Below are 20,308 nucleotides of genomic sequence, written 5' to 3'. Positions count from 1 at the left end.
GGGAAGCGCGGGCCCCGGACATGTGCCCGCCGGCAGAGGACAGCACGTAGGTGGCCCTTCTCGGCGGCGGGGTCCGGGGCGCGGAGGGCGTGCAGCCGTGGCGTACCCAGGGACCCCCGAGCCCCCGCACTAGCCGCCTCCCCGGCCCCCGGCCCCTCGCGACCCTCGAGACCCCTAACCTAAAAAGAAGACAGCAAAGGCCGGCAGCGCGCCTCCCATGCGCCTGCGCAATGGGGCGGGGACGCCGCCGCCCGGAGTATCCGCCAGAAAGAAAGATGGCGGCAGGATCACGTGGCCATTCCCAAGGTGCCGGGCGCAGAGGCGGAGTCACCAGAGAGCCGGTGACCTCAGCCTGGGTCGCACTCCCACCACCGGGTGCCTATGGTTTTGGAGAATGCCAAAATGGGAACGGAAATGGATATTTAGAATGCAAAAGAAATCACAACCAACTAGATATGTTTAGAAAACGGACGAATACCGAAGTCAAAATAAAATCTAGAAGAACCCACTTTTTGTATTAAGTGGACATCCTGGGAGAAACGAGGCAAGGCTCCGGGAAGCAGTGGAGATAGGCAGTCGCCTAACTTGTTGCAGTTAAATATCTTTTTTTTCCCCTTCAACCTTTTATTATGAAACATTCCAACAAAAGTTGAAAGACTACGGCGAGGCCCCATCTACCCACCACCAGAGCCCACAATGAATTCAGTACACCTGCCGTTCCGTGTATGCGTCGCGAACCCACCCATCTGCTGTCCGTGCACGAATGCGGCCCGCAGACGGCGGTCCGCCTGCACGCCCCGCCACGACACCATCGACTTGGCAGCTCATTCTTACACCTGCCCAGGCGAGCTCCGGGCTTGCCTGGGGGTACCCGTCTGGGGGCATCCTTCCGTTCCGAGAGGTTCTCAGTGCGTCTAGTCTCTCATCACCTCCACCTCCCGGAGTCCAGGCTGTGGGTGCACTCAGCTCCTTGGGGAGGGCACCCCAGCTCTGAGCTCTGAGTCTACTCCCCATACCCACCGCCCTTGTCCATCTGGGCGCTGGCCCCATGTGACTGGCCCTCTTGACCGGTCTATTAACGGGCAGGCAGTTCAGGGAGGGAAGCGCCGGGACCGCGAGCCGGAGTCTGCCCAGGCGTGCTCTAAAGCAGCGGGGCTTCTGAGCTCATCTGCGTGGGGGATGACATTGATTGTGCTTTACTGGTTGCTTCATTGGAGCGCTGCTGCAGAAACCCCAAATCATGCTGTCCCCGCGGTCTCACAGAAATGCTCACTGCACAGCGTGAATGGACTTACAATTTGCTCTAGGCAAGGACCCTTCACTAATAAAAACATTCGCTATGTAACCGCCCATGATTATCAATTACCATCGAATGTGAAGAGTACACCTTCATATTCCATCCTCCCCTGTCCTACCCCAGGTAGGAATCACCCAAGAGCTGCTAAGTGCTAAAGTTGCGCGTAAAATTTCCCGCCTTTTTCTGACTGAGCCCCGGTCCAACCGCTGCACCTGCTGGGCTGCACCAGCCCGAGCGCAGCGCGCGTGCGCGACTCTCCAAAGCGCTCTAAGTCCGGGCCGCGAGGGCCCTGGAAGCCGTACGCATGCGTCAGCGTGTCGGTGCGCCGGGTCAGGGGTCAGCCCACAAGATGGCGGCGGCGGTGACCTTCTGGCGGATGCTGCTCCGGAGCGGCAAGGCGGCGCTGAGCCTGCCCCGGGGCGCCAGGTGTTTGGCGGTGCGGATGTCGCCGACTGGGGAGAAGATTACGCACACTGGGCAGGTAACCGCCGCGGCGTGGAGGCCGCCCTCCATCTCTGCTCCCCGTGCCTCTGCTGCCTACGGCCGGGGAACGCGCTGGCCGGTGGGCTGAGTTCCCGGGGAAGCGGCGGCTCTGCGCCGGGTCTCGCAGGGCGAGTCCTGTGCCGGCCGCGGTTCAGGTTAGGGTCGAGGTGTGTCGAGTCTCACGCTCTGACGGGCGGAGCAGTGAGGGTGCACCGGTCCGGGCTTCCGCCCGCTCCAGAGCGAGCCTGCCGCCCGTACCAGATAGTACGTCCTAACACCTTGAGGGGCTGTCGTGGTTAAAACGCCAAGACGGTGTCAGTTGTTAGCAATTCTGATGCTTCAGCGAGCACCTGAGTCTGTAGTCGGAAGTCAGGAGGTGACTGAGGGACCCTGGTATCACACCGTCGCCCTGTGATCTTTGATCTGCTATTGGCCCGCTGGGAAAGGAAATCGGGGGTGCCCCATCCCCTGCTCGGATTTGTCTCTGCTTTTTCCAACTCCACCTTGCTACCTTCCCATTCACATTATTGCCCCTTCTCACCTTAGGCATCTTGCCGAAATACGCCCCTAGTTACACAGCCATCCTTTGACCCTCCTAAGTTTGATCACAAATGGCCAAAATGTGCAGAAAAAACACTTTCCTGTAATGTTCACTATTGATATTAAGTGACTTCTTTCAAAATTAGGCTGTAAAAATCATACATGGTCTCGTTTTCCCCCCAGGTTTATGATGATAAAGACTACAGGAAAATTCGGTTTGTGGGTCGTCAGAAAGAGGTAAGCAAGAGATCTAGTAAAAGAGAGGTAGGCTTTCATAAAACCTTTATAGAACCCACAAGAAATAAGTTAGTATATAGACTTAAATTCTCAAATTGTGAGCCCCCGAGAAGCTCTGGAATTCTGCATTTCTTTGAAATGTCTACGTGTCTGCATTTGTTTTGTTTTGTTTTCCTCTGAAATATATAAGATGACATATTGTAAGTGTAGTCTAGGTTTATGTATAAATGGGAGTGGTCTTTTCTGTGCCTTATACTCCTGAGACCCTCAGATTAAAGGAAGTCACATCAACTTATAAAAATTACTCTTTCAGGCACCTTTTGGGGTATTCTTGCCATATTTCCTGCCAAACAGACAAGGCAGTGTTCTTACAGGGACTGACAGTCCCAAGCTGAAGCTGGGACAAGGACTGTCCTGCCCCTGAGTGGGTGTGAGAGGTCCCACACCGTGACTGCAGGAGAGAGGATGCTAATAGTGGTGTCTTGCACCTACAGGAGCCTGTGCTCTTCCTAATTCCTCTCTCACCCGTGCTGCCACATCCCCAGTCTTCATGCATATTGGTTCGGGTGGTCTTCCATTTCTGAGTCCTTTTGTCCTCCATAGTCCCCTTGATCCTCTTCTTCCCTCAGTCAGCCTTCTTGTTACTCCTCAGCTGTCTGTAAGTTGTGTTTCCCCTCCCCTCTGATCTTGGTTACATAGTCCATTCTTAAATTCTCATTTTCTACTTGCGTTTCTGCTTTGTGGGTGTTGGGAGTAGGGGCAGGGTGGTGGAGACAGAGTTCAGTGCCTCTGGGGGCGGGGGAGCAGGTGGGTCCTGAAGCCTTGGGGTTGCACCTGCAGCCTGGCCCCCAGCTCCCTAGCTCAGCAATTCTGATGCTTTGGCAAGTGCCTGAGTCTGTCCCAAGCTCCTCTCTGCTAGAGACTCTTGTGTGGCTTCTGGTTTCTGATTTCCTTAGCAGGGGGCGAGGGAAACAACTTAAAACCAAAACCAACCAAACAAAATCAGAATTAGCGAAGCCAGGAAAGTGTGAACAGAGGCAGCAGAGCTGAAGGTGTCCTCTCGCCCAGGTCCAGAACCCCTGTTCTGGCTCTGGGTCTCTGTGGCCTCTTCCTGTTTGACATCGTGAGTGTCCTGGGGGCACATCTTCAAGTTATAAAGGTGTAAGGCATGTCTGTAAATGAGGAGCCCTGCTCTGGCTTTCATTCTTATGACAAAAATTTGGCATTTAGTAGTATTTTAAAACTGTTTGGGCTTCCCAGAGACATTGTTTTAGAAGACTTTTACGTGTACTGAAAACTTGGGCATGGAGCGCAGAGGGTCCCCCGTTGCCCAGCTCCTGCTACGCAGCCCGTTACTAACATCTTGCATTAGGATGCTATGTTTGTTACGATTGATTACTTTGAACACTTGCTGGATGTTGATGTTATGAACTCAAGTCCACAGTTTTTGTTAGGGTTCACTCTATGGTGTACATTCTCTGGGTTATGACAAGCGCGTGTCATGTGTCCACTGTTATAGTATCACACAGAGTAGTGTCCCTGCCCCGAAAATGTCTTGTGCTCCACCTGTTCATCCCTTCCTGCCCCCGACTTCTGACAACCACGGATCTTTTTGTCTGTCTAGTTTTGGTTAGTTGTATTTTAAGAAATCCACTGAGTCTGAGCTTGATCTGAAGAATAAGGAGAGCGGGAAGCTGGATAGCCTAGCTGGCCTTTGCAGAGAAAAATGGAAAATACCTGTGTGTGGCTCTTAGCCACTCCTCACCAGAGGTGCCTGATACAGTTTGCCGCGTGTCTGCAGAGGAATCCGTGTGGGCCTGTGATGGGGTCTTCCTAAGAGGGGACACTCATGTGCTGAAGAACAGGCCACCCAGCTCCCACCCCTCAAGGAGGGGATGGAAACCAGGCCTGCCATGGTCCTGGGCCGCCTCCTTGAGGTGGAGGGCCGGAACTGAGCAGATACCCGTCTGCAAGTTATAGCAGTAGTTTCATTGACTTTGTGGTCACATACGTCCAATGAAAGGCACACGTTTCCTGTCCTCTAGTGGAAGAGCTCGTGTGGACAAGCGACAACAGTGCAGAACGGCAGTGATGGTGACAACAGTAGTACTGTCGTCTGGGTGTACTCGTCTGCTTTCGAGCGTGGCTGCAGGTCACTCTGACCGCGTCCGGACCTGTGCAGCCCCCGAGCACTGCCTGTTTCAGTCACTGACCTCACCGGGCTGAGGGTGCCGGTCTGGGCAGACAAGGCTCTAGAGAACACCTGCCCCCCGGGAGGCCATCAGTGAGTGTGTGCCTTATTCTGCTGCTGCCAGGTCATGGTGACTGGGGCAGGCATCATTTGTAGGTTAAAGATGCACAATTAGGCAGAGAGCCCAGAACACCGGGAGGCGGAGGTCCATCGAGTACAGCTCCCCGCCGCTCTCCACTTTCTGCAGTGATGATGGGGTGGCTCTGCCCATGTAGACGTGCCCTCACCAGCTGTGCGAGTGGGCACCCGTCCGAGGGAGGGTGCTCTGGGCATTTCCTGCCCTCCTTCGACCCTGTCAGCTGGCAGGCAAGTCTGGCTGTGACTCTGACTCACCTGCTGGCCCCGTTGTTCTTCAGTAGCAACTTCGAGGCACCACCCACCACTGCCTGAGGGGCGGTCTCCAAGGTGTTGGCGTCCACCTGACCTGCCGTGTTTGTTGCAGTAATGTGAAGCTTGTCCACCTCAGAAGAGTCGGGGTGTTGTGGATGGAAAGCGTGAACTGCGAGCGCTGGGGAGAGGAGCTTATGGACCGGGTCCGTGCAGAGTGGCTTTAGGCCCCACCCAGCAGTGAACAGCGTCCTTCCAGGGCTTGCTAGCCATTAGCTCGTTCGGCCTTGCTTCTCCTGGGACGTGGCAGAGTGGACCGCTTGCCTGGTGAAGTGACTTCTCCGCCGAGGCGGCCCACACCCCCGTGCAGAAGCTTTGGAAAACTTCTTGGGTGTTAGCCAGGATCGGGAGCAGAGTGAGACCCTGAGCGTCGCTCATCCCCTGCAGACTGGTGTTGGACACTGGCGCCTCCGCATGCTGCCATCCAAACCGCCGGGACGTGAGGTGCACGTGTGTACGCACTTGCACATGCACACACACGCGTGCCCAGAAGGTTTGAGAAGGCCGAACGAGCCGGCGGGATGCAGTGCTACGCGGGGTTAGGAGCGGCAGAAGTGGCCACCACCCCGGACTCACAGAGAGGAGGGTCCCTGCGCTTCAGATGGAGGCCGGGGCAGCATGTGCTAGTGGGCTTTGCGCCAGGGGCCGCCCCGCCGCCCCGCGCAGAGATGGCGCCTGCTGACCGGAACTGGACCTCGGGCGGCCACTCCCTCCAGGCGGGGTTCCCTCCTCTGTGCCCCCCCCACCCCGTTTTACGGCCCTGTGCTTAGTGACCCGCACAGAATTGCCCACGGACCTTCTTTTCAAGAACCCCCTCGCTGCTGGTCTGTGAAGGCTTTGACAAAGACGGTGCCTGCGTCTGTCTGGCTGTCTTCTGGAAGAAGCAGGTGCGTGCCTTTGAAGGCATATCTCGGGACTGGGGGGTTGTGTTCGCGGTGGCACGCTCCTCTGCAGCATTTCCTGGGCACGTTGTCTTCCGCGTTTCCCTTCCCAGGTCCATCCTGTCTACCTTGAGAATGGGGTGAAGCCATGTGGGCTTTAAAATAAATCTTTGGGTGACTAGGAGCCATAGGCCTTTGGCTTCCCTGGAGGGTGGACTGTCAAGTCTGTTTACCCCTCGGATCCAGAGGGGAGTCCTTGAAACTGGGTTCCTGAAGCCCAGGGTTCAGACACTGGTGGCCCGGGTGCTGAGCCTCGAGGTCTGTGCTTTCCTGTCTCCCTCTGGCGGCTCCATGTGTCCATGCCTGTCCTCCCTGCGCACCGGCCGGGTTGCCCAGAGCTCCCGTGAACACTCCTGAACAAAGAGCCTAGTGGTATTTTTGAGCATTTTCTCCAAATTTGTGTTAAAAATTAATTTGGATGAAAAACCTCAATTTTTATTGTGATTTAAAAATTATATACATGTGTGTGTACACGTATGTTCAGGTTAACATAAGTGTTGGTATTAGTATTAAAGATACCGGAGATTTTAAATAATTGGTTTGGACTTTTACTTTATTTTAAATCTGTAAATTTCCATGAACAGGGTTAGCGCCCTGTAGAATGTTGGCTACTTGACTAGGTTATTTTTCCTTTTTGTTGATTTTAATACTGTCTTGTATAGTCCTGTATTTTATGTTGTACTTGAAACGGATTTGATCTCAGTTTGACGTAAGGGAGTTAATTTTCTGTAGGAACTGTCACTCCCAAAACACAAGTTAGAAAAAAATAACAGCTTAGTGACAAATGAATTTAAACCTAAGTATCTTTATGCCCAAATGAATTTGCCATCAAGAGATAAATAAAAAGGTAGTTTCCTATTTGTTACATTAGTGACGTGTAAAGGACAGTCGTACAGCCATTAGACACTTTAGGGCGTGTGACACCGTCTGTCTGGAGCCCACCGTGCTGGCAGCCAAGGCAAGGACGTGGGGTGCTGTGACATGTCTCTGCGTTCCTGCCCTCGGAAGGTCCGGTGGTCCTCCCCCAGGCCTTGCCTCGGTGAGGGCGGCGGGACGGGACGGAGCCCTGAGTTGTCACCTGGAGCCAGCTGCTGGGTGCGCGCTGGCTCTGGGGCCCTTCATACACCTGCGGGTGAACTGAATCCCGGGAATGAGACGTTCATCACGGAAGGTCAGGGTCACCCTGGAGCTGAGTGACGGGGGCAGTCCTGTGTCAGTCTCAGGCGTCAGCTGCCCTTCCCGCGGGAGATGGGGTCTGTCTGACTGCCGTGATGGGGCCTGGGGGTTTGTTAGTGTGGCCTTCCTGACACATTTGTCACTGAGGTAGATGCCGTACTGGTTGCACCACGAGGCTTCATTTGTGTGACGCGTGGCTCGGTCTGCAGTAGAGGTGAGCGGACGTCCCTCCCTCCGCAGCCGCTGTAAGGTGCGGGTGTAAGGGGAGCGGCGAGGCCATCCGTAGCGGCCACTGTGCGTACGGGAGCTTGTAGGACTGCGCGGCCCCCCTGCCTGGCCGCGCCGCGCGTGGGGCGTGTCGGCTCTAATGTAGCCGGACTTCCCAGTAACTCCTGCTGCGTTTGTGGAAACAAAGCTTCACAAAATCAGAGTCTGTGACTATAAACCTTTGTAAAAATCATTAAACTTTTCCAGACTGTCCACATTCTGGTTCTGGGGCGTCCTCTGTGTTGGTGGCAGGCGAGGCCATCTGTTTGTGTGGAAGAGTGAGGGCTGGGCCACGCTGGATCGCGTGTCCTCTGGATGGAGTCTGCTGGCTTTAGGAAAACTGCTAACTGAGGTTATTCCAGGTTTTATTCAAATTCAGAGGTCCCAGGCCCCCTTTACTTGTAAAGATTGAGCCGTGCCTGGTCCTTGTTTCCTTGTCTTCACTGCGGTGGGGCCTCTCCCTGTGGGTGGGGCTCTGGGCGCCCAGGGCAGGAATCCCACGGGGCCCTGGCGGCCAGAACCGACCTGCGTGGCAGTCCTCACCCTCGTGTACATGAATACTGAGGTTGGGACTCCCTGGGCGGGTGCAGAGTAGTCCGGGCAGTACTTACTCCTCTCTGTGTAGCCTCCGCCTCCTGTCTCGTCTGCATGTGGCGCTGCTCCCTGTGGTGGCTGCAGGGGTGTCTGCCAGGAAGTGTGATGTTCCTCCTCTGATGTTATCGTGTGCTGCAGTCAGAGGACCCTCTAACTTCCAGAAGCAGGTGACTTCCCAGATACGGTCTTGCCGTTGTTTCCCACCCTGGGCGGGCTGAGGGTGATGCTAGGCCTAGAGGTGCCGTCAAGTGAGCTGCTCCTTGGGAGCCTGAGTGTGGGGACACAGAGCTCTGCTGATGGCCGAGAGTGCGGTCAGGATGACTGATGGCTGTGGATGGCTTCGGGAGGCACACGCATTTGGAGCGGGGAAATGCCTCTGGATGTCCTTCCTGGATTTGCATGGCTCTCCAGGGTGGGAAGCTGCAGCCCGTGGCATGGGCTGGCTCACCATGGTGGGACACGGGGAGTCGGCTCTGTAACTGGGCTGTGGGGCACGTTAGGGACCTTTCCCTCCACACACGCACACACGCACACGTGGGTGCTTTACTTTCCCAGCTTTCCCAGCTTTCCCAGCCTCAGGAGCTTTGTCTCCTTGATGTTCATTAGGGACAGCTCTGAATGCCTAGCTCACGGCCGGTCAGATACAAGCGAGGCTGGGCTCCTGGCCTGGGTCCCCTTTGCCACAGTAGCTTGTTGTAAGACACGTTATTTGCCCAGCCAGGATGTTTGAATTGCTGTTTCACAAAATAGAGTCCACGAAGTGGAGGGAATAGTGTTGGGTCCCCTCGTTGTCCTGTGAGCCCAGTCCTGTCCGATGGTTACCAACCAGGAGACTTGCCGAGGCGGCCAGGCTGATTTCTGCTCTGACCACCCACACCCTGCCCCCCGCCAGCGCCAGCCTGAAGCAGGTCGCTGACGTGGTTCCGCGGACTCGAGTTCCCCGGTGCACACGGATCTCCAGGAGGTGCGGACCGACAACAGCCTCGGTTCCGCACTAAAGATCACAGTGATCCTTCGGTGAAATATCTAGTGGGTGGTGCGTATTCCCCATCATGTCATAGTGAAAGATTGTTTTTGACTGAGAATGCGAATTGGCTCCATGTGCCACAGTCGCTGATGTGTCTAAGTTTCTTTTAACTTTTAGGTGTCACCCCCTCCCCCTGCACACACAAGCTCTCCCTTTACCTCCTTGGATCTCGGCTGTCCAGGCACCTGGGTCGTTTTCTCCTGTGGAGTCGCTCGCGGCTGGGACTTGTGCTGCGGCCCTTCGTGGGGTTTGGTGCCTTTGGTCTGGGGGTGTGGAACCACGGTTGGCTGTAGCAGCTCCGTCAGTCAGGCTCGTCAGGCCAGACTCGGGTTCTTTGTGGCGAGGTTACTGCGTGGGGGCCGAGGGCACGTCGTGGCACGGGGTTCCGGGGCGGCGGCCGGGCACCTCCAGACGGGGTTGAGGGCAATGCTGTCTTTCCACCAGCTCGAGCACTTGCATGAAGACACTTGGGTTAGCCTAAAGAAAGTAGAAGGAATAGCGATGGTTTCCTTTTGTTTACCAGTTTTTAAAATGAGGTTATTTAGCAAATTTGTTGTGTTTCGGTCCCTACAGTTGCAACCCCGTCGTCCCTCCAGTGTCCCCTGTTGTCCCGTATTGTCCTCTGCTAGGTGTTTCCCCAGACTGGCTGCCCTTTGGACGTGGCTGTTGGCATCTGCTAGACCTTCCTTGCCCTGTAACCACGGAGGGGCCTCTAGTGCTTCTGTGTGTGGTGCTGGCGGGGACAGTCAGCCCTGGGTGCCCGTCTCCGTGTCACTCCTCCTCACGTCTCCCAGCGGGCAGAGTGAGGCGTGGGGCCGGGAGCAGAGGCTGTGGTAAAGCCAGCAGTGTGGTGCGAGCAATCTGGTCCCAGCATCAGGCACAGACCAGGGAGGAGTGCTTGCAGTCTGGCTCCTGCGCCATTTCTGTAAGTTTGAAATTGTATCCAAATGGAAAGTTACACATGCATGAGTATGCATGTATTATGTGTGTAATTTGAAGATGTGCAGCGATAATAGATGAGAACCTACGAGAACGTACGGAATGTGCCTGTGCCGGCAGGACCTGAGAGTGTGGGGGGCATTGTCTACATAAACTTAAATTCCGTGAAATTTTCCAGCTTATATACTTGGCTACATGAGTTTTTCTTTTCATTTCATCTTGTTCCAGGTGAATGAAAACTTTGCCATTGATTTGATAGCTGAGCAGCCCGTGAGTGAAGTTGGAAGTCGTGTGATCACGTGTGACGGCGGCGGGGGGGCCCTTGGCCACCCAAAAGTGTACATAAACCTGGTACCGTGTCACCTGTCCTTGCTGCCCTAGTCTAAGCCGTCCCGGTTCCGCGCAGCTTTTGCGGTGCTGACTGACCTTTCCTACAGACCACGTGGTGGGGACCACGTGAAGGGCACCCTTTCTACTGGGATGTGCCATGCGGTGCTGTGGGACATACTTAGTGTTACCACCACGGACCGTCCACTTTTCTTCCACACATGCAGGCTTGTCTTCCTGGAACTTCATTTCGGCGTCTGTGCACCCACAGAGCCTTGGAGAAGGGAGGACCTGGGACATTAGAGCAGAGGGGCAAGCTGGGGCTGAGGCTTAGGTCTGCGGCGGTGTGGATGCAGGGGAGGGAAGTCAGCAGCACCCCAGTGCCCATCTGCTAGTGGCCTGAGCGTGCCTGGACTGGACCCTGGCCTGGGGGGTGGTGGGCCTCTGTGCAGCTCCCCACCTGCTCCAGTCCGTTGAATTCTGGCTCAGGGTGAAACCTCGGCCCTCCTGGGCCTTGAGAGTAGACGGGCACTGAGCTAAGTCCAGAAGACTTGTCTTTGTGGCGGTCCTTTGAGATGACCCCATGTTCTGGGGCTGGAGCTAGGGTTCAGGCCACTGCCCGCGGCTGCTGGCACATTGGGGTGGAGCCAGAGTCAGACCCTGGCCCCCAGGGCTGTGACCGTTCTCAGTTCTGTTGCGACCTCAGAGGTTTTACGCTGTGTCGAGTTGAGATTATATTTCGAGTTCTGTGCACACGTCTGACATGTTTAGACGGAAGCAGAATATGGAAATGTGAGATCGTTCATCTCGACTCTTTTCAGGACAAGGAAACAAAGACGGGGACGTGCGGCTACTGTGGACTGCAGTTCCGACAGCACCATCACTAGCACCTGCCATGCATCACGGTCCCGGGGCTGTGTGCGCAGCTCGGCGCAAGTGTACAACAGAGCCTCTTGCTGGTGCCGAATAAACAGTGTTGTGGTCAAGGATGGCGAGCCACACGATTGTTTCTTTCAGAGAACCGACGGTGGAAAATGAGGGTTCACTCAGCTTCCGAGATCAGATGAGATCGGGCGCGTTCACGGTGGTATGGCCGTAGACTGAAGGTTCACTTAGGAGCACAGACCGACGTGGGGCCCTCCTCCGGGCGCATGCCAGCTGCGCTGCAGCATGTCCTTTACTCCGTGAGACCGCACTGGGTGGCTCAGGGACGGGAGGGGACGGGCTGCCTTGAATCTGCAGACAAAACATGGATTCGTCAAGCTTAGGGCTCCCCCAGGGGCTGGTGCTGGGCTCAGGCCTCCGTGCTCTGACCGGAAGCATGTGCCTCCGCCACTTACCTGCAGTCACACTTCCCTTCTGTCCTCTCGTTTGCAATGCAATGCAGAATCTTAAAGCCTGGGAAGCATCTTATTAACAGTCACATGGAGGCTGGATTCAGGGCCACTGCGTAGTGAAAAGAGCAGTAAGGTAACAGAAAAGTAACAAGAGGACTTTGGAGGGAAGGGAAGGGGGGCTGGGTAGAGTGCCCACAAGCCCTGACACACGGTACGTGGGGTCCAGGAGGAGGCAGTGATGGGGCAACGCAAGGTGAGGCACTGTGAGCCCAGGAGGGAAGGAAGCTGAAGGGAAACGTGCACAGCACGGGGCACGCCAACATCCCAGCAAGACTGGCGAGAAGACACAGCTACGTGTATTCTGATTCTAAACACATGTCAGCTCCAGACCGTGGGGTCTAGAGGAAAGAACTGTTTGAGCTTCCAGATGAAAGGACAGATTCCCTAGAGGAGCCGTTACCAGAAGGACATGTAACCCTTCAGTCCTGGGAGCTGGAGACGGTGAAGAGCATCACTAGCCTAGAATAGTCACCCACCCAGAGGGGCGTGCTTTGTGGACGCGGGAGTGCAGAGCCCCTCCTGGACCCCTTGTGGGGCCAGCCCGGGCCTCGGGGGCAAGGGGCGGTGCTGGTGGGGCCTGCCAATTGTGCTCACCCGTTCGCTCTCTGGGCACACCTGGGAGCGCACAGTGGGTCCTCATGAGGCTTTTCTGCAGAAGTGCCTCTGAGTAACCGGAGGAGGGGCAGACGGTGGGGGAAAGGGGTCCAGGGACCCCAGGGTCACGGGGCAGGTGTGGGGGGAGCTGGAAGGGGCCGGCGGTCTCGTCAGGGTGGAGCGGAAGCGGGATGAACACAGGAGGGACATTAGGCGGCCTTGGTGTCCAGTAGCCACAGAGACCTGTCTGAGCTGCACCTGGGTGGCGTGGCACCCTCCAAGGGAGCGGACCTGACCGGCACATGCCCGGGACTGCGGGTGCTGGAGGGCGGTGGGCACCCCGGATGCTCGTGGGAGGGGTGCCCCCGGGCCGAGCTCTGATTGCAGATGGGCCTTCTGTCCAGTTGGCCAAGATTTTAAACTTGAGTGGAGTTTTACCAAACGCTGTCTCCATCTGTTGGAATGTGATGCTTTTTTCCATTAACTATGTGACACGGTGAATTAGTCTGATTTTCTAAAGTGAAACCATTCCTTTGCCGGGAGAGGGCCAACTCACTCCTGGTCTGGAATCCTTTTCCTGTGGGGCCTCCTGTGGTTTGGGACTTGCGCATCTACGTTTAGGCTTGGATGAGGCTTTTTAACATTCCCTTTTCTCTGTCCTGAGTCTTGGTGTCAGGGTTGTGCTCCCCTGGAGCTGGGGAGCCCCCAGGTTCTCTGCTGTCCAGAAGAAAAGGGGCAAGTTTGCAATGACTGACGGGGGTGCTCAGAAAAGTCCTGCGGGCCTGGTGCTGTGGCGGGAAGGTTTGATTTCCCGTCAGCTTCTAGTGCATTCCCGGTTCTCCTTGAGCCAGTTTTGGTGCCTTGTATTTTTTTTCTCGATATCTAGCCGTTTTACCAAGATTTCCACAGGTCCTGGTGTAAAGCCGTTGGGAGTGCTTCCTTGAGATCCCCTCGGTGCTCCACCATCTGCAGTGGCCTCCCCTCCTGAGGGGTCATGGGTGCCTTTTTGGGGTTTTTTCCTGGCTGCGTCTCTCCAGAAGTTCATCGACCACTTAGCAGTCTTTGGTTTGTCCATCTGCTTGGCTGTATTTTGGGCTTTGTTTGATTGACTTCTGTCCATTACTTCGATTTCTATGTTCTTGCTCTTTATTTTGAGGTTCTCCTAACTTCTCGAGGTGGTGGTTTTACTGTGTTAATTTTCAGCTCTCCTCTTCTCCTGAGTAATGCTATGAAGTTCACTCTACTCTCCCCTTTAGCTGCACCCCCTTGTTTGGATGGGTTGTGTTTTCATTACTGTTCAGTTTTAAGTATAAGCGCATAATTACGAGTGGCCAAGTAGGCGAGAATATTCTGCTCTTAGTAATTTGTATCCTAGTCTGAGAACATGTTCTGTATGATCCCGTCCTTTGAAATCTGTTGGTTGAGACTCGCTTGACGGTGCATTGCGTGGCTGGCTGCTCTGAGCGCCCTGGCTGCGCTCGCAGAGGTTGATGCCCTCTGGCAGGCGCAGCATGGCCTGCGGGGGCCGCGGACGCCCCCAGATGTGGGTTGGGGTGCTCCTCCACCAAGTTCTCTCTCTTTCTTGTTTCCCTTTTTAAAGAAGGACGTGTGAGGCTCTGCTGTTCGTTTCCTCAGACTTAAAATGGCTGTTTCACTGAATTGAACCTCTTAAAATTATGAAGCGATCATGGTTGTTGCTCGTACAACATTTTCTTTTCAGTTGTTTTGCTTTTCTTAATTTGGCTGCACCAACTTCCTTAGATTGGTATTTACATGTTCTGTGTTTTTAGTCCTTTTATCTTCAACAGGAATGTATCCTTATGTTTTTATTGCGTCTCCTGGAAACAAAATGTAGTTGGATTTTTGCTAGGTTGTTTAAAATTATTTATGTTCTAACTGGAGATTTCAGTCCATGTTTATGGAATGTAAAATACTTTGGTGTAAACTGTCATCTTATTCTGCTACCAGTCCCAGCTCTTGCATGGTTCTGTGTCTTCTTTACTTGGAAGAATTCATTTTTGTGTTCTCTTTTCCCTGTAATACATTACCAGTTGAGTTTTCTTTAAAACAGAAAAGTCAAATGAAGACTGGGGAAATTACTGGCAGCTCAGATGATAAAGAAACTTCTCATATCCTCAGATAGAGGTCGAAAGGAAAAAGATTCCATCTTGGAGGGAAAATGGGAAAAGGCACAAACACCTGATGAATGGAGCACAAGGGGCCGTGCACGTGTGTGGAGGCAGATCGCACGTGCCCGGTAAACGTCCACACCCCGTGGACTGGCCGCGTGTGCCCCAGGGGAGCTGAATTCTGCACCGAGATGGACCCGCAGTGCTTTGTTGGGAAATCGTCCCAGGAAGTCCGCTGGCACACATGGGAAAGATGCCATGTGCCTGTTCATGCTCGACTGTTCAGGCAAATTATACCAAATGGGGGCCTAGGAGATCGCTTCTCTTGCCTGAGGCAGTGTGCTGGCTGAAGCCATTAGAAGTGACTGTGCGGACCAATGTGTGCTGACTGCCATGTGCTGACCGTGGCCATGCTGACTGCCATGTGCTGACCGCTGTGTGCTGACCAACGTGTGCTGACCGTGGCCGTGCTGACTGCTGTGTGCTGACCATGGCCATGCTGACTGCCGTGCACTGACCGCTGTGTGCTGACCATGGCCTTGCTGACCAACGTGTGCCGACCATGGCCATGCTAACCACTGTGTGCTGACTGCTATGTGCTGACCGCTGTGTGCTGACCGTGGCCGTGCCGACTGCCATGTGCTGACTGCCATGTGCTGACCGTGGCCATGCTGACTGCCGTGTGCCGACCGCTGTGTGCTGACCGTGGCCGTGCTGACTGCCATGTGCTGACCGCTGTGTGCTTACCATGGCTGTGCCAACTGCCATGTGCTGACTGCCATGTGCTGACCGCTGTGTGCTGACCGTGGCCATGCCTACTGCCATGTGCTGACTGCCATGTGCCAACTGTGGCCATGCTGACTGCCGTGTGCTGACCGCTGTGTGCTAACCATGGCCATGCTGACCGATGTGTGCCGACTGTGGCCATGCTGACCGCTGTGTGCTGACTGCTGTGTGCCGACCGCTGTGTGCTGACTGTGGCCTTGCTGACTGCCTTGTCCAGACCGCCGCAGGTGCACAGGGCACGCCCGGTCAGGAGCTTTTAGCCGGACTCTGCAGGATGCCTGTGTGTTGCAGCTGCACACTCACTGAAACAATGGCTGTTTGGGAATGTGGTTTGGGCGACCCCTACTATCCTCACTGTCCTTCTCAGATTTTATAAGTCATGTAATAAACCATAACCCTTCTGTTTGCATACAGGGTTTTCTGGGGCGGTAACGTCCTATGAGCATAGTGGTTTGGGAGTTTCGAAGCCAGAAAGGCCACTGTTCCCGTCAGGCTGCAGAAGCCGGAGTATGGGGTTCACATGGGATGCCCCTAAGTTGCACTAGTCCCCAGGTCGCCTGGCAGACACCATAGCCCCGGTCATTGAGGCTGAAATAGTGGGGCAGCAGCTGCCTGCAATTCTGCAGCCAGCAAGCCCCACCCCCAAAGCTGGAGCATGGGGTGGGTGGAGGAGGGGTGGGTGATGTCATCACATGGAATACGGGGGCAGGTCTGGATGACATCACACGGAGTATGGGTGGGGCGGGTGGTGTCATCAGGCGGAACATTGAGGCTAGGGGTCGGATAATGTCGTCACGCAGGGGTTCGGGGGCCTGGATGATGTCATCCACATGAAGCTTGGGGTTGCAGAGTCAGATGACATGGAGAGCATTGTGGCGGGATCCGGTGCTGTGATTGCGGGAAGCATGGGGGTGTGGGGTTGGATGATGTCACACGTAGAATATGGGGTGCGGGGTCTGGATGGTGTCATCAGGCAGAGGATGGGGGCTCGTGGGGCCTGAGTGATGTCATCTAACAGGAGCATCTGGGGCAGGGGGTGCAGGGGTCTACGTGACATCATCCCTGAGCCCCTGATCTCTGCCTCAAGAGGTAGGGGTCCCCCTGGTCGGGCATGTCAGAAATGGGCTTATGAGTTTGAACCTAGTGTGTATGTGTGAGACAGTCACATGGGTTTCGGGTGGACATGTTGGGCTCCTGTCCCCCTCCCACTGTGACTTTGGTGATTTACAGTGTCTCTGGGAGTCCAGAGACAAAAGGTGAGGTTTCCCGGCCCTGCCTGAACGAGCCATGCCAAACTGGAGGCTGAGAACACAGCACCGCACGCTCTCGGGGTGAAAGTCTGAAGCCAGGGTGTCCCCGGGGTCCCCGGTGCTCTCCCTTGGAAGGCACAAGCGAGCGTCCTCCTGGCCTGTGGGCAAGCCTGGGGGTCCTGGATTTGCAGACCATCACCCATCTCTGCTCAGTGCTCGCTGGCTCTCCTGTCCTTGCGTGTCTGTCCTCGTATGGCCTTCCTGTAAGGACAGCCGCCCCTGACAGGGTCCCCCTGCTTCACCGTGGCCTCATCTTCAATGACACCTGCAAAGACCATGTTTCCAAATAAGGCCCATTCTCCCATACTGGGTGGATGAGGGTCTGGGGGCACGCTCCTTGCTGTTGACTCCCGCGCCCTGTTCACTAGACTGCCCACCTGGCATCCAGCAGCAGACTGCCATGGGGAAGAGTCAGGTGTGTGGGGGACACACCTCTGCAGGCACGATGATGGCATGACCACCCGCCACCTCACAAGGGCTCGGCTCAGTGTGCACAGGGGGACAGCTTCTCTCTGCAAGAAGCCACAAAGCAAGTGGGGTTTCACCTTCTCTTTATGAGATAGTGTTCTGAATAAACACACAAACCTGAGGAATTTACATAAGATAAAAACAACATGTCTTTGTCTCCCAGTGAATCTGGAGACATAAAAATGGAAATCACTATTTCTGAAACCAGATGAAGCAAACAAAAACCTGTTAAAGTGGGAACATCCAAATGCAGATTTTCATCAAATGTACCAGACCACAGAGGAGCGATTGCGATCCCCGCCTGAGGCGCGAGGCTTCGTTTGGGGGTCGCTCCCTCATCCCAGCTCAGGAGTTCGGGAGTAACGTGGCTTTCAAGGCGCTTCGCAGGGGACCTGTGTCTTCCGGAAGCTCTACGGGCGCAGTTCTGTCCGTGAGTTCAGTGGGTGCACCTCACGGCCCCCCCAGCGGGCCTCCCTGTCCTGCAGGTGCGGAAGCTTGATGGCCCACCCCAGGTGCGGCTCCGGGGCCTCCTTACAGCGAGGTGCGGCCTCATCCTGACCCTCCACGACCTCAGGGGAGCTGGTTCTCAGCCCAGCCCTGCTCCCCACATGGCCACCTACCCTAACTTCACTCCTTGGGGGTCACTGAAAGGAAAAGCAAACATTACAAGCACTGGGCTTTAAGAAGAGGACGTGTCACAATGGCTGGTTTTCCACAAGCAAGTCGGTAAGCTCCACTTACGGGCCGTGTCCCCGCTTCGTGGTCACCCCGTGAAGCCTGTCTGCCCACGGTCAGGAGTGGCATCACCGGGACACTCACAACCCTCTCTGAGGCCCTGCCTGTAGGTGAGCCCTTGTCCTTCTGAAAGCATGGCCCCCATGTCCTCCAGGCTGAAAACACAGCCAGCTCTCAGCACAGCCCGTGAAGGGAAGAACGTTAGACACGAAAGAGCAGGCGAGGCGAAGATCTGCCAGAATTAACAGAGGATGGAGTGGAAGGCTTCCCCCGGGGCAGGGACAGGGCCGTGTGGTGGGCTGGCAGGTCAGTGCTCTGCAGGCAATGAGGCCCGGCTGCGGGACCAGCCCAGCAGAGCCCTGGCGGGGGGTGGAGTGCAGCCGTTCAGAGCTCTGTCCCCAGCGGGCATCCTCTCCGTGGGCTGTGGGGGCTCACAGGGAGGGCTCTGCTCTTCTCAGTGGCAGCTGTCCTTTGTAGGCCAGGATCGACACCAGGAGATGCTGTCCTTCAGCCGGGTCCCCGTATCCACAGGATGACGGAGACCGGGAGCAGCAAGCACGGAATTGTCAGAGGCCAAGTGCATGATTCTGAGCAACGGGCGTTTCCCTGGAGCTCCCTGAAGTTACGGCTCAGGGACGCGGTGCTACCCAGGGTGAGCCGGGTGGACAGACGGCCCCGAAGCGCCTGCTTGTATAAGAACAGACCCACCCCAGGTTCCAGGTGTGAGGCGAGCCACGGCAGGAGCGGGGAGGCTGGCGCGTGCGGTCAGTGTGATGGGTGCTCACGACCCTTCCAGGCTTCCCGAGGAGACTTTGCCTGGAGTGACAAGAACCAGGAGGGCCTCGGCTCCGAGCCCACGTGGACGTGGCACCTGGGACACACCCGGTCCCTCCTCTGCTCCCGGTCTGCACCGCCCATACTGCGTGGCCGCCCCTGCCTTCCCTGATTCGTGTTTGGGTGACGTTTCCCCCCCTTCCTCCTCCAGCCTGCCCGCGGTGCTCACGGGGAGGGTCTCGTAGACTGTTGGCACTGAACGTCATCATTAGTGTGGTATGTCTGCCTCCTTCTTTTTTTTTTTTTTAAGATTTTATTTATTTGAGAGAAAAATGAGAGCGAGCATAGGAGGGGACAGAGTCAGAGGGGGAAGCAGACTCCAGCGAGCAGGGAGCCCACGGCAGGACGTGATCCTGGGACTCCAGGGTCATGACCAGAGCCGAAGGCAGACACTTAACCGACTGAGCCCCCCAGGCGCCCCGTGCTTCTGACTCTTCTCAGACCTCCTTCAGCCCTGTGTCGGGCCCGTGAGGCAAAGGGGAGACCCAGGCACTGAGCAGCACGTCCGTAGCCCCTCGGGCCCCACGCCCCTCTCAGGGTCCCTCTGTCCTCTGCTGCGTGCGCGGTGCCCACGTTCCCCGGGGCACTTAGCAGGCGCGGCGGGGAAAGCACGCGGGTTCCACCTTCCCCGAAGCGGAGGGCTGCCCGCGGCCGTTTCCCTCAGAGGAAGGACGCGTGGTTCGGGGACTGGCCCTGCTGGGCTTTGGTGAGCGACTCAGCTGGTGGGGGCAAGATCATGGCCTGGGACTGAGGTCCGTTTGTGCGTGGGCGTGTTTGTCAAAGCTGCCCAGTGTGTGGGCCCGGGCCCCCGCTGCCCCACCAGAAAGCACCTACGTGTGAATCCCGTCCGGGCTCGGCTTGGCCTCCTGGTGCTCACACACACAGGGGCCCCTGGGCCAGGGGCCATGGAGGCAGGGAGGAAGGCCATGCCTGGGATCCCTCCCGCCAGCCTGATGGAGGTGCCTTTTACCAGCTCAGGGACCAGCACTGGATGCTGGCATGGGCCCCTCCTGCAAGGGGACCAGCCAGGGCCTCGGGGTTGCCCTCACTAGGAGTGACCCCCCTCTGGGAATGGCGGCTGTCCCTGCTCCCCTGGCCTCTGCCTCACCTCTGGCAGGTGTCTGCACGGTCCTCCAGGGAATGGGTGCCCCCAAATGGGCCTGGGGGGCAGGATGGGAAGCAGGACCAGCCCGCCTGCTCTGTCGTCAGGCTCAGGGGCACATTGGGAATGTGTGCTTCTCATTCCTGTGGCCTTGGGCTCCATGGGTTCCACATGTTGCACTCAGGTCCTCACCCAGCAGGCCCGGTGAGGGCTGGCCCAGTGAGCATGAGGATTCGCCACAGCTGAGGGCCCCCTGGCCGTCAGTGCCATTCTGTGCCCAGTTGGGGTCACTAATGGCCCATAAAGCAATGGACAAGGCAAATGAGCCCTCAGACTTCTGGGGTGAAGGCCTGGTCCCCAAGCAGCTGACGCGGCCGAGGAGAAGGGCGATGGGCAGTGTTGGTGGACGAGGCAGCCCCTGGCAGCCCCGTGGTCGTGTGCGGCAGCAGGGGTCTTCCTTCTGGGGCCTGCGCAGCTGGCCACCTGC

The 20,308-nt window shown here is 56.3% G+C and overlaps 1 protein-coding gene and 1 non-coding gene across 4 annotated transcripts in view; one reads left to right on the top strand and one right to left on the bottom strand.

Annotated features, from left to right (window-relative positions):
- LOC100480417 overlaps positions 1 to 267 on the bottom strand; it is a 22,359-nt gene extending 22,092 nt beyond the window's left edge. For both annotated transcript variants that reach the window (XR_004624359.1, XR_002142587.2), the window contains exon 1: positions 180 to 267. This is a non-coding gene — a transcript (uncharacterized LOC100480417). The remainder of the gene's footprint in view (positions 1 to 179) is intronic.
- A 1,346-nt stretch (positions 268 to 1,613) lies between these two features.
- Positions 1,614 to 11,455, top strand: NDUFS6 (NADH:ubiquinone oxidoreductase subunit S6). Of its 2 annotated transcripts, XM_002918829.4 has the most exons (4): positions 1,617 to 1,778; positions 2,504 to 2,557; positions 10,368 to 10,490; positions 11,288 to 11,455. In XM_002918829.4, exons 1-4 carry the CDS (start codon positions 1,647 to 1,649, stop codon positions 11,351 to 11,353), a joined length of 375 nt encoding a protein of 124 aa, XP_002918875.2. In that variant the 5' UTR covers positions 1,617 to 1,646; the 3' UTR covers positions 11,354 to 11,455. The 2 variants fall into 2 exon arrangements, with proteins under 2 accessions (XP_034513000.1, XP_002918875.2); XM_034657109.1 differs by lacking the exon at positions 2,504 to 2,557 and having other exon boundaries at positions 1,614 to 1,778.
- Positions 11,456 to 20,308: the final 8,853 nt, after the last annotated feature.

This window comes from Ailuropoda melanoleuca, chromosome 3 (genome assembly GCF_002007445.2).
Source record: "Ailuropoda melanoleuca isolate Jingjing chromosome 3, ASM200744v2, whole genome shotgun sequence".
Classification (NCBI taxonomy): domain Eukaryota; kingdom Metazoa; phylum Chordata; class Mammalia; order Carnivora; family Ursidae; genus Ailuropoda; species Ailuropoda melanoleuca.
This window is presented reverse-complemented; position numbering and strand designations above follow the sequence as displayed.